This window comes from Prionailurus viverrinus, chromosome C1 (genome assembly GCF_022837055.1).
Source record: "Prionailurus viverrinus isolate Anna chromosome C1, UM_Priviv_1.0, whole genome shotgun sequence".
In the NCBI taxonomy this organism is placed as follows: Eukaryota; Metazoa; Chordata; class Mammalia; order Carnivora; family Felidae; genus Prionailurus; species Prionailurus viverrinus.
Window position 1 is genome coordinate 28176248 of NC_062568.1, and position 15783 is coordinate 28192030.

Here is a 15783-nt window from a genome sequence, read left to right on the forward strand (position 1 = left end):
TAATAAGGACTGTGGTGATGGTCTTGGGTATACACATATGTCAAAACTTAATGAATTATATATCTTTTTTAAAAAAAATATTTACTTATTTTGGGAAGAGCACAAGTGGGAGAGGGGCAGAGAGAAGGGAACAGAGGATCCGAGGTGGGCTCTATGCTGACAGGCTGACAGCAGCGAGCCCAATGTGGGGGCTCAAATTCAAGAACTACGAGATCATGACCTGAGTCAAAGTCGGATGCTCAACCAACTGAACCACCCAGGTGCTCCAACAAATTATGTATCTTAATATGTGCAGTTTAATCTATATAAATGATCTCTGTTTAAATGTTAAAATTTGTTGAGGAGATAAAATAAGATTAGAGAAAAATATAGATATTCAGGCAAAATCAGATGAGTGCTTCAACAAGGGACTCTAACTGCAAATATATAAATAATGATACCCAGCATTTGGGTAAATGAGATAAAGGGGTTATCATTATTAACAATGATGAAGAAAAACAAGCAGAAAAAGTAGGGAAAAAAAGAAAAGAAACTCTAAAATCTTTCCCACCTAATGACAGGAAAACGGAAGTGAGGGCTCATGGATGGGTCATGACATGAAATTAGCTTAGTGGGTTGGGAAACAACATTTAAAACAAACAACTATACCAGTCTCCCCAAACTGAATACTCTAGGCTAGAATAGAAAATACCAAAATATAGAGTATGTAGTAAGGTTAAGTATAATCCTAAAGGCACTGGATCATGAGGTGCATGTGTATTTCTTAATGTAGACTGTGTGAGAGGGAAAAAAGTATGGGAAATTCTAAATTCCAGATCATAGCAAAAGTTTGCTGATTTGTCAAGAAGAGAATAGTAAAAGCTGAAATAAGTATGAAAAGAAGAAGGGAGGGATAGTTTCTGGGACACATAGTATATGTTAGAAGACTGGATTTAATGGGTGGAGAAAGAAAAGATTAGAGGAAAAAAGAACAACTGAGGAACTTTCAAACTTTTACATGACAATACATTGAGATAAAACTGTTGAGAAAAAAAGGTTATACAGAAATAAGACTAAGGAATAAAGATAAGCCAGACAAATGATTTCAAAAGGGGAAAGATAATAAGCCAGTATTCAAAAGAGATTAAGAAACAGAGGCTCAGAATTTGGAAAAGAATGAAAAATATGAAGAATGGTGGTGTGGTTAAACAAATTATAATCTGGACATTTTATGTATGAGAAAAAACCTATTTAAAAAATAAATTTTGCCTATAATTTCTTATTATTCCAATTGAAACTGTGTGTATGTGTGATTGTTACAACAGTTCATTTTTAATATAAACTCTGTAAGTTCAGGGGGAAAAATAAGTCATTCATAAATCCAATATTCAGAGATAACTATGGTTAACATTTTCATGTATTTCCCTCAGACTATTTTCTATACTTCCATTTTTTATAAGAAAACTATTCCCCTCCGCCTTTTTTAAATGCCTATTTATTTTTGAGAGAGAGTGTGAACACAAGCAGGGGAGAGGCAGAGAGAGAGAAGACGACACAGAATATGAAGCAAGCTCCGGGCTCTGAGCTGTCAGTGCAGAGCCTAGCACGGGGCCCAAATCCATCAACTGTGAAATCATGATCTGAGCCAAAGTATGACACTTAACCAACTGAGCCACCCAGGCGTCCCCTTCCCCCTTTTATTGCCTGATCTATTTTAGGTCCCTGGCAGTTTTTAAAAACTAGTTTTTACACTCATTTATATTTGGAAGATTTTGAGTTTTGTTATTATAAAATATTTTTAAATTTCAATGCAATTATGAAGCAAAAATATCTTCTTTTAGATATAGAGGTATCTTTCTCTTTTTATAAACTATGCGTTTGTTATATTCCTCTCTAGTATTGGATTTGTTTACAGAGAAGCAGTTATATTGACTATAGCACATTAGACTTAAATGGATTCACTGGAAGTAAACCAAGTATTACTTATTCCCTAATCCCTACTCTAAATTGGAAGCAAAAAGTTTTCAGGTAAATATGAATACGATGCATATCCTGTAATGGCAAGGTCATTAAGAGATACTTGAAAATAATGAGTCAAATTTCTTTGTTGAAATAAAATATTAAGATGAAGTATTTTACTAGATAAAATTTCATACAGAAATTTTTCCTTAAGAGATGCTTTACTGTGAGGCTAGCATATCTAGTGAATCCTGGTACGGGACTCAGCCTCACCTCTGCCAAGGCCTTTTTAAAGATATGTCCCAGTTCCCAAACAGGGACTGCAGTTTAGAGGCAATCTTGGGCATATGTTTTTGGCAATAGGTCTTCAATTGCCTTGAAGAAGATGTCAATCTCATCTGAAGCGGAAGCCTTCCTTGACCAATGGACAAGATGACAAGTGGAGATGACCAATGGAGAAAATATTCAGTCTAACTCTGTATGGAAAAATATGACATCTCTAGTCTCTCTTTGACATGCCGCCATCCCATATAAGTGGGGATCAAGAATGAAAATACGCTAATCCTATGAAGACAACCTAAAATTAAAATGCAAAAATACATAGTAATATGATTTAAATTGCTTAATGAATTTTTCATTTTTGTTCTTTAACTATAGTCAAGAAAATTATTTGTACAAAGTATCAAAAATTCTGATTTACACCTTGAGAAATAATCGAATACCTATCACATTCTTTTTTTTAATGTTTGTTTTTGAGACAGAGAGGGAGAGAGAGAGAGAGTGCACACACATGTGAGTGGGGAAGGGGCAGAGAGAGAGGGAGACAAAGGATCCTAAGCAGACTCTGCACTGATAGCTGTGAGCCCAATGCGGGGCTCGAACTCATGAACTGTGAGACCATGACCTGAACCGAAGCTGGATGCTCAACCAACTGAGCCACCAACGTGCCCCACAAATTTCTGTCATAGTCTTAAAACAAGAACAGATTATTATGGAAGAAGCAAACACTAAGAATTTCTAGAAATTATAAATATAAGAGTGGAAAGTAAAATTTTAATGAACAGATAACCAATAGTGTGGTGAAGGTGAAAAATGAAAGAGTGATTTAAAAGCTAAAGCTGAGTAAATCTTGAACAATGTAAAACAGAACAAAAAAAAAATGGAAAATACAAAAAACAAATTGAGACCTGGAGTGTCAAGTGAACCAATATTTTGAGAAGGAAGAAATGGAAGAGGAGAAATAATTTTTATTTTTTTTTATTTTTAAAGTTTACGTATTGATTTTGAGAGCGAATGAGAGAGAGAGACAGAGCATGTTGGGGCGGGGGGGGGGGGGCGGGGGGGCTGAGCAGAGAGAAAATCCCAAGCAGGTTCTACACTGTAAGCACAGAGCTCAAACCCATGAACTATGTGATTATGACCTGAACCTAAATCAAGAGTTGGATGCCTAACTGACTAAGCCACCCAGGCGCCCCAATTTTTAATAATACAAGAAAATCCCTCCGAATTGAAGAAACTTCTGAGTTTTCAAACTGAAAACCTGTCTACTGCAAAGCAAAATGTGTGAAAAGATCCACGCCTACATATGTCCAGGTGAAATTTGATAATTTCAACAATAAAGTAAAAGTGTAAAAGCTTATAGAGACAAGAAAACAAGGGCATAAAACAAAAAGACAAAAAATAATGAAATGAGATTAGATGACTCTGGAATTCTTAATATGTCTGAATGCTTGAGGACAACAGAGTAGTGATTTCACAGGAACCACTATGAGGATTTTGTGATTTTGATCTTGAAATCATTACCTGGCCAAATTATTATACAAACATGAGGACAAGATAAAAACATTTTTGAGGATGCAGGTATTCATACTAGCCATGCTCATACTAACACATATCACTTAAAGAGGCTTCATCAAAGAAATAATGACTTACAAGAAAAAGAATGAGATTTTTTTTTTTTAATGTTGCTTCTTGGTAGAATCTATAGAGAAGAAAGAAATTAAAAAGCGCCATGTATATCAAAGAGAATCCAGTGGATGGTGACTTTTGAAACATTCTTTCTCAAGCAGCAGAGGCTTATATTAACTAACATAGGATTTTTACTTCCTTGTCTATGAGTCCAAGCACAATACTATATTGTACAGTGGATGTTTACATAATCATAATTCTACAATTTCTGATGTTTTTATTTTGAATTTTAGAGGAATCTGTAGACAAAACACAAATTATTTAATAATAGTTACAGCATTACAAAACTAGGAAAGAGCAAATGAGAGATAATAAGAAATAATAATAGATATGGTAGTCACAGTTATAACAGTAACCTCCAGAAGAAAAAGTTAGAAACAAAAACCAAAACCTCAGAATGCTGTTAACAGGAGTTACTTTTGTAGAGTGGTGCTAGCATTTCCTTTTTTATGCCCTTCTATTTAATTTGATTTACCATGTATAGGTATAACTTTATAATTCTTTAAAAAATGGTTAAAATAAGAAATATAGGTACTACCATCAATAAAGGGTAATTCAATAATTAGGATATATCATACAATAGAATACTGACTAAATGGATAAAGAGATACATGACAGGTATTGACATGAAAAACTGTACATAAGCAAAAAATGATACTGGATAATGAAATGATCCTACTTATGTTAAAAGAAATTATATGACAGAGAGAGAGTATGTGTGTGCATGTGCGTGTAAATTTTGTAAGATATTTATAGTGCTGTAGCAACAATTTACTAAAATGGCAGAAGCCTTTGTAGATATTTTAGCATTTTAGACCACATTTGTTTTTTAAATATTTTATTTTTTTTAATGTTTATTTATTTTTGAGAGAGAGAGACAGAGTGTGAGTGGGGGAGGGGCAGAGAGAGAGGGAGATAGAATCCGATGCAAGCTCCAGACTCCGAGCTGTCAGCACAGAGCCTGACGTGGGCCTCAAACTCATGAACTGTGAGATCATGACCTGAGCCTAGTTGGACGCTCAACCAACTGAGCCACCCAGGCACCCCTAAAGATTTTATATTTAAAAAAAATTTTTTTAAAATGTTGATTTATTTTGGAGAGAGAGAGACAGAGTGTGAGTGGGGGAGGGTCAGAGAGAGGGAGCCACAGAATCGGAAGCAGGCTCCAGGTTCCGAGCTGTCAGCACAGAGCCCCATGTGGGGCTCGAACTCATGGACTACGAGATCATGACCTGAGCTGAAGTCGGATGCCCAACGTACTGAGCCACCTAGGCACCCCTGAGATTTTATTTTTAAATAATCTTTACACCCATCATGGGGCTTGGACTCACAACCCTGAGATCAAGAGTCACATGATCCACCAACTGAGCAAGCCAGGAAGGCCCTAGAATGCATTTTTTAATAGGCAGAATTTAAAGCATACCTTGGTTTCTTTTTTAGGTAGTTTAAATTTCTATTGAATATGTAAGTCTGCACTAATTAACATTTTTGGTACCACTCTCAAGAGAGTAAGATGGAATTTCAATAATGTTTAAAAATATTAATCTGTTAATTATTCCAGCTGTTATTCAATTTGGCAAGCTCAGACACAATTTAGTCTCTCTAGTATTTTTACTTGGAAAAAACTACATCTGAACCAAAAAGAGGACTTTTTTATATTGAAAATTTTGAAACTGTATAACATCATAAAAGTCAAGCAAGGATTTCTGGCATTAGACAACTCTAAAAACTATTAACATTAACAGTCTATTTTTGCTTCAAACAACATTAAAACATATTCAGCCATAAGTCCTTTTTTTAATAATTTAGTTTTTTTCTTACCAGGCTGTTTTCTTTCCAAGCTTCTGGGAATTTGGGTCTCTGTTTTTCCCTAGACACCAGAACTTGCATATCTTCAAAAGTGGGATGGTTTCCAACTTCTGTCTGAAAAGCCATCTGGTATTCTGGTACAGATTCACCTGTGTATTTTTTTTAAAAATGAATAAAGTAAAATTTTCAATTATTATAAAATGATGGAACAGGAGCAGAATTTCTGATACTAAGTAAGCAAAGAAATTATGTCACAATCTTTTTTATTTTTTTTTTAATCCTTTGGGCCTATTTGGAAATGGAAAAGAGATCCTTTTGTGGGTTTAATACAATATTAATTAATAAAGGTTTTAACTAAAATAGTCTCTAATAAATTAAATGTCTGTTGATAAATCAAGTGGTAGTTTCAATAATGGACATAGCTATTTTTAAATGGCTTCTAGAATTACTAAATTGGGGGGGATTATTACATACATAAGGTGCATTTAATACTTGAAAATGCCTGAATTCTTACCCCATACAGGGATTGAGGGTGGTGAATATAAGGAGAAAGCCCAGGATATAGTATAACACATGTCTGTAGAACCAAATGTAAGTGTCTAGGATGTATAGTCATCATGTCTTAATATGTCACTGGCTCTATTATAGTCCAGCCAGATTGTATCAAATGTCACAAAAATTTTTATGATAATGGCCACGACAGAAAACTCAATATACTGATTTTTTAAAAATCCCTAAGAAGTAATATCTAGATCAAGGATTTTTAAGTATCATTAACTATTCTACCACTATTTAATAACCCTATTTATCACCCCTAAGCACAATCAGCTGCTTGTGATAAGAAGCTTTGATTTTTACAAAATGTGATCAAATTAAACTTAATAAACATACTGTGCCATACAGAAGACTGCTGGGACAAGGGTCAGAATACCAGTGGTCTAGTCAAAATCTTGACAAAGAACAGAGGAGAGAGACTGTCTGCTGGCCCCAGCCCCCATCCCATTAGAGTGACACGAGAAATTAGAAGGAAGAACACTAGAATGCAGGATAAGGCACTTAAGCTCCAATCGTGTCTTCATCTCTACCCTGGAAAAGTCATTTAACTATTCTGTGTTTTAGTTTTCTTGTCAGCAAAATGGCAATGTCTGTCTTCCTTATCTCACTCACATGGAAATAATACAAAAGTTATGATGACCAGATAGAAAATACTTTATAAAACATTTATTTAAGTTTTATGTTTCAATTTTCAATTTGGATATTCAAAAACCTATAAACATTTTCCCTCCACCAATATTAAAAAAGATTATATTACAAAGATTAATTTTATAATTTATGCAACATAACCCAAAATTTTTGGAATATTGCAGTATCTATACAAATGATATTTTGTAACTCTAAAGATTTAAGCAAATACTTATTGTTTTTTAAGTTTATTTATTTATTTTGAGAGAGAGAGAAAGTGCAAGTGGGAGAGGGTCAGAAGCTGGGTGGGGGGAGGGAGGGAGAGGGAGGGAGGGAGGGAGAGGGAGAGAGGGAGGAAGAGAGAGAGAGAGAGAGAGAGAGAGAGAGAGAGAGAGTCAGTCATAAGCAGGCTCCATACTGTCAGCACAGAGCCCAGTGCGGGACTCTAACTCATGAACCATGAGATCATGACCTGAGCTGAAATCAAGAGTTGGATGCTTAATTGATTGAGCCACTCAGGCACCCCTAAGCAAATACTTACTGTTGACAAGCACCATCAATATTGAACTTGAAAGACAAAACCAGAAGTTTTAATCCTGCTAGTTAGTATATCACTTTTGTTCATGAAACCTCATCTAATAAAACCTTAATCCATAATGTTTATGAACCAGAAGATATTTACTAGTACATCATATCTGTTTCTCTGAGACATATACACAACACATATAGATGTCTTCTAAGTATTATTTATTAGTCACTTTTTTTTCAAATGCTGGTTAAGTAGAATAACTAAAAATTCATAATTTTACTTATTTGTTTTAAGCAGGTCTAAAATATAATTAGAAAACCTACTAAATAAAATTGATACACAATCTTGTTTTGTGAATGAAATGACATTAAGAATTGCAAATTTCTTTTTATTTTATTTTTTTAAGTTTATTCATTTTTGAGAGAGAGAGACAGAGTGTGAGCAGGGGAGGGGCAGATAGAGAGACACACACACAGAATCCAAAGCAGGCTCCAGGCTCTGAGCGGTCAGCACAGAGCCCGATGCAGGGCTCGAACTCACAAACTGCGAGATCATGATCCGAGCTGAAGTCCGATGCCTAACCGACTGAGCGACCCAGGCGCCCCAGAAGAATTGCAAATTTCTAAGAAATCTTCATGGTTCTTAATCTAATTGTTCAGTAGATACTTGTTTAGAGCTAACTTAGTATTAGGCACTAGGGACACAAAGATGAATGTTAATGACATCATCATCATGAATTATATTAGTCTTACTGGATTTCCTTAAAACTTTATAAACATTGGATTGCTCAAGGGAGGTTTTATAATCCCACTTTCTTTCAAATTGTCCAAAATAGATCAAATATCTAGAATATCAGATACCATTCCCTGCTTATCACCTCATTTGCTATTTGTTAATTATGTCTCTAAGTAGTTAGGAATGTTTTAGTTCCCTTCTTAAATTATGCTTATTCTTTCTTCCTTTTTCTTTCTCTTGCCTTCCTTTTTTATCTTCCTTTCATATTCCTTCTTTATATAAACATTGCAGCATTTCACTCTTTCTTTGTAATACAAACATCTAATTCATTTATTCTGCATATATTTTACAGAGAGAATCAGTCTACATTACATAGGGATTACATTTAATAATAAAGCATGTACTGCATTTGGAGGTGTATCATATAAATCTGAAAAAAATGTTTTCCAAAAATGTTATAATTATAACATGCTATTCTCTATGCTTATTAATATGTTTAAGGGTTCCTTTTTATTCAACTTCCATCCCGTTTCATTGTTAACATTTTTAAGAGTATCTTGTATCTTCTTCCTGTGCTTTCCTAATACTTTTCCTTCCCATACTCTGATATTTCCATCTTCTCTCTTCCACAGAAACTCCTCTAAGAATACTAATGACCTCTTGTTATTTATTTATTTATTTTTTTATTTTTTAATTTTTTTTAACGTTTATTTATTTTTGAGACAGAGAGAGACAGAGATGAACGGGGGAGGGTCAGAGAGAGGGAGACACAGAATCTGAAACAGGCTCCAGGCTCTGAGCTGTCAGCACAGAGCCCGACGCGGGATTCGAACTCACGGACCGCGAGATCGTGACCTGGCTGAAGTCGGACGCTTAACCGACTGCGCCACCCAGGCGCCCCTGACCTCTTGTTATTTAAATTCAAAGATCATTCTTCAGTTCTATTTCCTTTTCACCTTATATTACATCTACTGCTATCAATCTTGGTTCTTAACATTTTCTAACACTGACTTCCAAGATACTATGATTTCTTGTGGGAGATGCAGGAGAGAAGCATCAAAGCAAAAGACTCCAAAAGGGAAGGGCTGGAGAAGGTGCAAGGCCTTAGGACATGTTTACACAGCTGAACATGGCTGTGGCAGTAAGGAACCCCTAGAGCCATTAACATTGTCCAGGGCCGATCCTCCTTCACAACTGACCCTTCCTAGTGTTACAGAAACCAATTAACTCGAAATGTAACCTTGAAAAGCTAAACCATTAGACTGATTAACACTCTTGCTTAGCTGACTTTATGCACATAGTCTTTAGCAATTATCCTAATAAAAAGAAGCTTCATCCTGGAGTTGGGACTCCAGTATGAGGACATTCACTTAACTGCACTTTGTTTGCAGACTCATCTTTTGCGACTCCGGCCATACTCCCTACAACAATTTCTTAGTTTTCTCACTATTTTTCTGACCAACAGTCTTCTAAACTAACCTACTGGTACAGGGAGGTCCCCCAATATTCAGTCTTTACACAATAATTTTTTGCACTCTTCATTTGTTCTCTTAGCAGAGTGCATCTACTCATAAGTTCCCATTTACCATCTTTACATAAACAATTTCTAAATCGTTTCACTTTTAGTTCTCTCAACATCCTTTTTATTTAAAAAATTCTTTATTTTTTAAACTTTTTAGAATGTTTTATTTATTTTTGAGAAAGAGAGAGAGAGAGAGAGAAAGAGAGAGAGAGAGAGAGAGAGAGAGAGAGAGAGAGAGAGAGAAACTAGCAGGTGAGAGGCAGAGAGAGAGGGAGACACAGAATCCAAAGCAGGCTCCAGGCTCTGAGCTGTCAGCACAGAGCCCAAGGCAGGGCTTGAACTCATGAACTTTCAGATCATGACCTGAGTTGAAGTCGGATGCTTAACCGACTGAGATACCCTGGGGCCCCTTAAAAATTATTTTTAAAAACTTTCTTCAGCTGTCCATCAATACCCCATCTGAAAGTCTTCATAATTGGAGAAACTCATGTTTCCAATATAAACCAATATTTTTTCCTAAGTTCCTGGCTGCCACCCTCATTATTTCTTAGATCTCCTAATATTTCTCAGTTCCTTAGATTTTCTTACAATAGCTAAGCAGAACCACACATTTCTTCTCTCCATTTCCATATCCAAGATTATAAGATCTCTTAATGCAACTCTCATTTTTTTCCTTTATTTTTATTTTCATTGTGGTCAAATATACATAACACAAAATTTACCATTTTAACAATTTTTAAGTGTATAGTAAGTTCTATGGCAGTAAGTATGTTAATAATGTGCAACAATCACTACTACCCATCTCTAGAACTTTTCCATCTTCCCAAACTGAAACCATGCATCCATTAAAATAGTAACACCTTATTCTTTTACATGTTTTTAAAAGATGCTTATTTATTGATTTTGAGAGAGAGAGAGCATGTGCATGCACACGAATGGGGGAGGGGCAGAAAGAGAGGCAGAGAGAGAATCCCAAGCAGGCTCCGAGCTGTCAGCATAGAGCCTGACACAGAGCTTGATCCCATGAACCATGAGACGATGACCTAAGCTGGAATTAACAGTCAGACACTTAACCAACTGAGCCACCTAGGCATGCCTTACCTATATTTTTTCTTTTAAACTATTGTTCTTGTTGTTTTAAGTAATTTCCACTCCCGGTGTGGGGCTGAAGTTGTGACCCTGACCCAGAGATCAAGAGATGCATACTCTACTGATTGAGTCAACCAGGCACCTGTCTTTTTCCTTTTTAAACCACCTCTAGTTCTATTTCAATTCAAACTACATATCTGCTAAATTAATCTTCTGCAAATAAGATTTAATTGCCTTTCCATTTTCATACACCTGATATTATTTATCAGGGCAAAAGCAATAGTTATTCTTTGAATGCAGTAATTGTTGAAAAAATATTGCTGATGGTAATGTACTAATGCTGGTTTAAGAATTTTAGTCAGTCATGTTTCTAAAAAAACAAAAATTCTGAATTAGGATATATAAAAATATCTGTGGTCTAAATTCCAGTAATATAAATAAAAAGTTTCAAAGTTCTAATAATGCTGTGATACTACTGCAATTCTGCTATGCCTAGAAAAACATCTCAACTGAGTACTCTGTACTTCCAATTAACTAGAAAATATACTTCTAAATAATAACTGCCCAACCTGTAGTTAATCTAAGTAATTATTAATTTATTTTATTTTTAGAATTATAAACTACTGCTAAATGTTTAGTTTTTAAAGCAAAAAAAAAAAAAAACAAAACAAAAAAAAACCAAAAAAAAAAACCACCTCAACCCCACTACTAATCTTTGTTATTATTAAATAGTTCCATTATATAGTTTGTCCAGTGCTGGTTCAATTGACCATTTTTCCTTTTTCTATACTTTTAATGGTATTATTCCTGTAAGATAGAAGCCATATATATTAAGTCATTTTGTACACCACCTAGCAGAATACAATGCACACATATTGGTAGTTAAAGTTTTTATAGGACAATAATGAGAGTAATGTAATCCTAACAAAAAGAGAAAAACTATAAGCTCATTTGGTTAATTCAAATAAGCCTTAAATAAGCATTCATATTAAATGGGTGTTCTTTCATTGAAAGGAAGGAAGGAAAGCAGGAATCAGGAAGTCAAGAAGGAAGAATGAAAAAAATAAAGGAAGAAAGAAAGAAAAAAGTGTTCCAATGGTAAATTCATTGTTTCTAACTTCTTGGGTCAATTCAGGGAATATTTTAAGTATAGCTTATCAAATGTTCAGAGGGTGCATAAGGACAACAATGACTGCTAAAGCAATCTAACTAAACATAGATAAGCTATTATGAACAATTAACTAAATTGCATTCAGGGGTGCTTGGGTGGCTCAGTTGGTTAAACATCCGACTTTGGCTCAGGACATGATCTCCCAAGTTTGTGAGTTCAAGCCCCGCATCAGGCTCTGTGTTGACAGCTCAGAGCCTGGAGCCTGTTTTGGATTCTGTGTCTCCCTCTTTCTCTCTTTCTCTCCCCAGCTCACACTCTGTCTCTCCATCTCTCTCAAAAATCAATATAAAAACAAACAAACACCTGCACTCAGATGCAAAGTTGGGATCTGTTTACAAAGTTATTTCTAATTGACATCCTTCTGCTAATAATGTTTCTGAACACTAGATGGCAATAAACTAAAGGTTTAAGTGAAAGTAAAAACAAAAGTTGACTCAATTTAAAAGTCGAAAAAGAGGATATAACTGCTTCACTCAAAACATGTATCAATTTTTGACAGCAATTCTCTTACCTGGGAAGAGGTCTGTACATCTCATAAATATCTCCCAATAAATGAGTCCAAGTGCATACATGTCTACTTGTTTCAAAGCTGATTCACAGTCCCTCAAGTTCACAGCTCCTTCTAGAACTTCTGGTGCCATATATCTGATTGTGCCAACCTGATAAATTAGAGTGACATTTTTCAGAAACATAATGTAGCATATTCTGACATGCATACATCAGACCAGAAGTTAGACATAAATTTCATGTCAACTATATGTCAATGACACATTATTTGACCTTATGTATACCACTGAAAATTTCTATACCTAATTTTTTACCTACAAAACACCCTTCTTGAATAAACTGTGGTAAATCTTTTCTATTGAATACTATTCATCAATCAGAAAGAATAAGCTAAACTATCCTATGTATGTCAATGAAGAAACATTTGCAAGACACAATGAGAAAAGTGCAATACAATAGTATAATATAAAAAGTACAATAGTATGTACGTTATTTAATATATATATTTTTTAATGTTTATTTATTTTTGAGAGACACAGACAAAGTATGAGCAAGGGAGGGCAAAGAGAGAAGGAGACACAGAATCCGAAGCAGGCTCCAGGCCGTGAGCTGTCAGCACAGAGCCCGATGCGAGAGCCAAACCCACAAACCATGGGATCATGACCTGAGCTGAAGTCGGATGCTCAACCACTAAGCCACCCAGGCACCCCCATAATTTAATATTAAAAAAAATTTTTTTTTAATTAAAAAAATACATACACATGGAGAGAGAGACGTGTATGGGGATGCAGAGAAAAAGGTCAGGAAGGATGTGGTCCACATTTCAACAGTGATTATCAGAAGGTGACTGTCCTGTCCTGTCTTAAACTTCGAAATTTTACTCCTGCTTCAAAAATCAGTTCTTAAAAAAGAAAATACAGTTCCTACAATCCTCCTCCCAATGCCTCTCAAAAATGAGTTGTGGGGGGCACCTAGGTGGCTCAGTCTGTTACGCATCCAACTCTTGATTTTGGCTCAGGTCATGACCTCACAGTTCATGAGACTAAGCCATGCATAGGGCTCTGCGCAGATGGCACGAAGCCTGCTTGGGATTCTCTCTCTCCCTCCCCTGTGCTTTCTCTCTATCAAAATAAATACATAAGTAGGTAGGTAGGTAGGTAGATAGATAGATAGATAGATAGATAGATAAACATTTAAAAAAATGAGTTGGAACAAGCAGTGATTTCCATAAAGAAGTGATAAACTTCATGCAAGGTCTTCTGTAGGTCTTAATTTTGTAATTCCTAATATGCTGTAATTGGTAGCATATAAGGGTAACTGTCCTGGATAGATTTTTTTAATGCTTCATTATCTTCTCGAAGTACATCACAATGATACCTTTTGTATACACTCACCTCACTTATGGCTGCATTATCTTCTTCCCCTGGGCGTACCAGTCTATTTCCAGTTAGCCTCATGGACAATCCAAAGTCACTAATAACACAGGTTCCATCATTTTTCACCAGGACATTTCTGCTGTTTAAATCTCGATGGGAAATCGCAGGTTTATAATGATCTGTTTAGATAATTTCAAATATTTATTAATGCTTAAATAGCATTGTTGGACATAAACATGCAGGTAATAGGGACTACAAAAATATAGATGATTGTATTATTTTTCTGCCACTTAATTTTCTAATAACAGAAAGGGACACAAGAAAGCAGTTTCAACTCATAATCATCACTATTTTCACTATATTTTACAACATAAACTACTGTTGCATGTGTAATTAAGCTTTAAATATTTAGCTGCAACTAATAGCCAACATGCTATTGCTTCTAATTTTAAAACATACTTGTTTTTTTCCCCTTTTTCTAAGGGTAGCAAAAGGAGGCAACAGAGAAAGAAATATTTAGTATAAATAACTAAAAAAAGTCAACTTGCCAAGATGCCTCCAAAATCTGTATATTGTATGTTATACTATTCTCCTGTGGCTTCACTGATCAAACCTATGACAGAACATCCCAGTTCTGCCCTCAGGGTTAGCCCTGTTTCTAAGCCCACCTCAGTTATTGAAATCAAACTAGAAAAAGTTTTACAATGGACCTGGAGAATAAGTAGAGGAGCTGGTATCTCACAAGATATGAAAACCTGTTTTCTGATTTTACAGAGAAGCAGAGCACTATTATACTCACATTACTTATCACTAGACTATATGCTCCATGAAGGTAGAAAGAGAACATGTTTTACCTGAATTCAAAAGGCTTGGCACACAATAAATGTTTGCTGACTGAAAGAATGTATCTAACCTAAGCTGCCTTACCAAAAACATATTTCTTTCCTCTCTTTAAGGAAACCTTATATAAATATTATATTAAGCAAAACTATAGCTCCTGTGTTGAAAAAAATTGTTATACAATTTCTGAAATTTAAAATAAGTCTCTAGATATACAAAGAAACAGAGCAATCAGAACAAAGTCAATGATAACTTTATTGAGTATTTATATTTAGGCCCAAATAGGCTCAGTATTTACATTCATTACTCTCATTAATGAATATCAGACTATAATTTCACCAACAATGAAACTAAAAACAGAAGATAATGATTCCTGTCACAATTGGAAGACAAAAATAGTAGTTAAAAAAGAGTTGATTTCTTGTTCATTTTCTCCCCTCTCACCTCCTGGTCTAGCCTTCCAAAGCTTGTACTAACATGGCTCACTCAGCCCCTAAAAGAGCTGCATTTCTTATTCTGGATAAAACCACAATACTAGTACGTATAGTATAATCTCAAGGTGATATTTATATAAGAAACTTATAGAGATATAAAAATGTTTCTATATTTGGAAAATTTTTGTATATTAATACCAAATCAATACTTAAAGATCTCACACTTAAGGAAATTAGGCAAAAATAATGGGGAGAATGGGCAATGAGTCAATGATACAGCCAGAGAAGAAAATAGGGTAGTACCTTCTGCTACTATATAAGAAAAAAAAAAAGACATGAAATAATGAAAGAAGAGGGGTGGGGAGCAAAGAAGGAAGGGGGTAAAGAAGAAAACAAGGGAAAGGAAGAGAAGAAAGGAAACAAGATAGGTTTCATTACCAATGTAAAGGGTAGAACTATAGACTGCCTATTGAGAGACTTTTCCCCTTAAAGTTCTCCTCGGTATTCCTTTTAATCCTTTTCATTTGGGGGTAGGGAGTGCAGAGAAAGGAGAACATACAATAATTTTGCCCTGGACAGTAGCACTGTACTAGGCAAATATTTCAAAGAAAAGCAGGGCATACTATTATTTTAATTGTGTTAAAAAATAAAACCTGAACAAAAAATAGTCTCTGTGGACACAT

At 35.0% G+C, this 15783-nt stretch overlaps 1 protein-coding gene across 1 annotated transcript in view; it reads right to left on the minus strand.

The window, feature by feature from the left end:
- The window catches only part of BMPR2 (bone morphogenetic protein receptor type 2), a 202050-nt gene that overhangs the window by 22501 nt on the left and 163766 nt on the right, over positions 1-15783 (minus strand). Inside the window, exons 8-10 of the mRNA XM_047870766.1 lie at positions 13845-14005; positions 12455-12602; positions 5728-5864 (exon numbers count right to left, since the gene is read on the minus strand). Coding sequence (XP_047726722.1) covers positions 5728-5864; positions 12455-12602; positions 13845-14005 — 446 coding nt within the window. The remainder of the gene's footprint in view (positions 1-5727; positions 5865-12454; positions 12603-13844; positions 14006-15783) is intronic.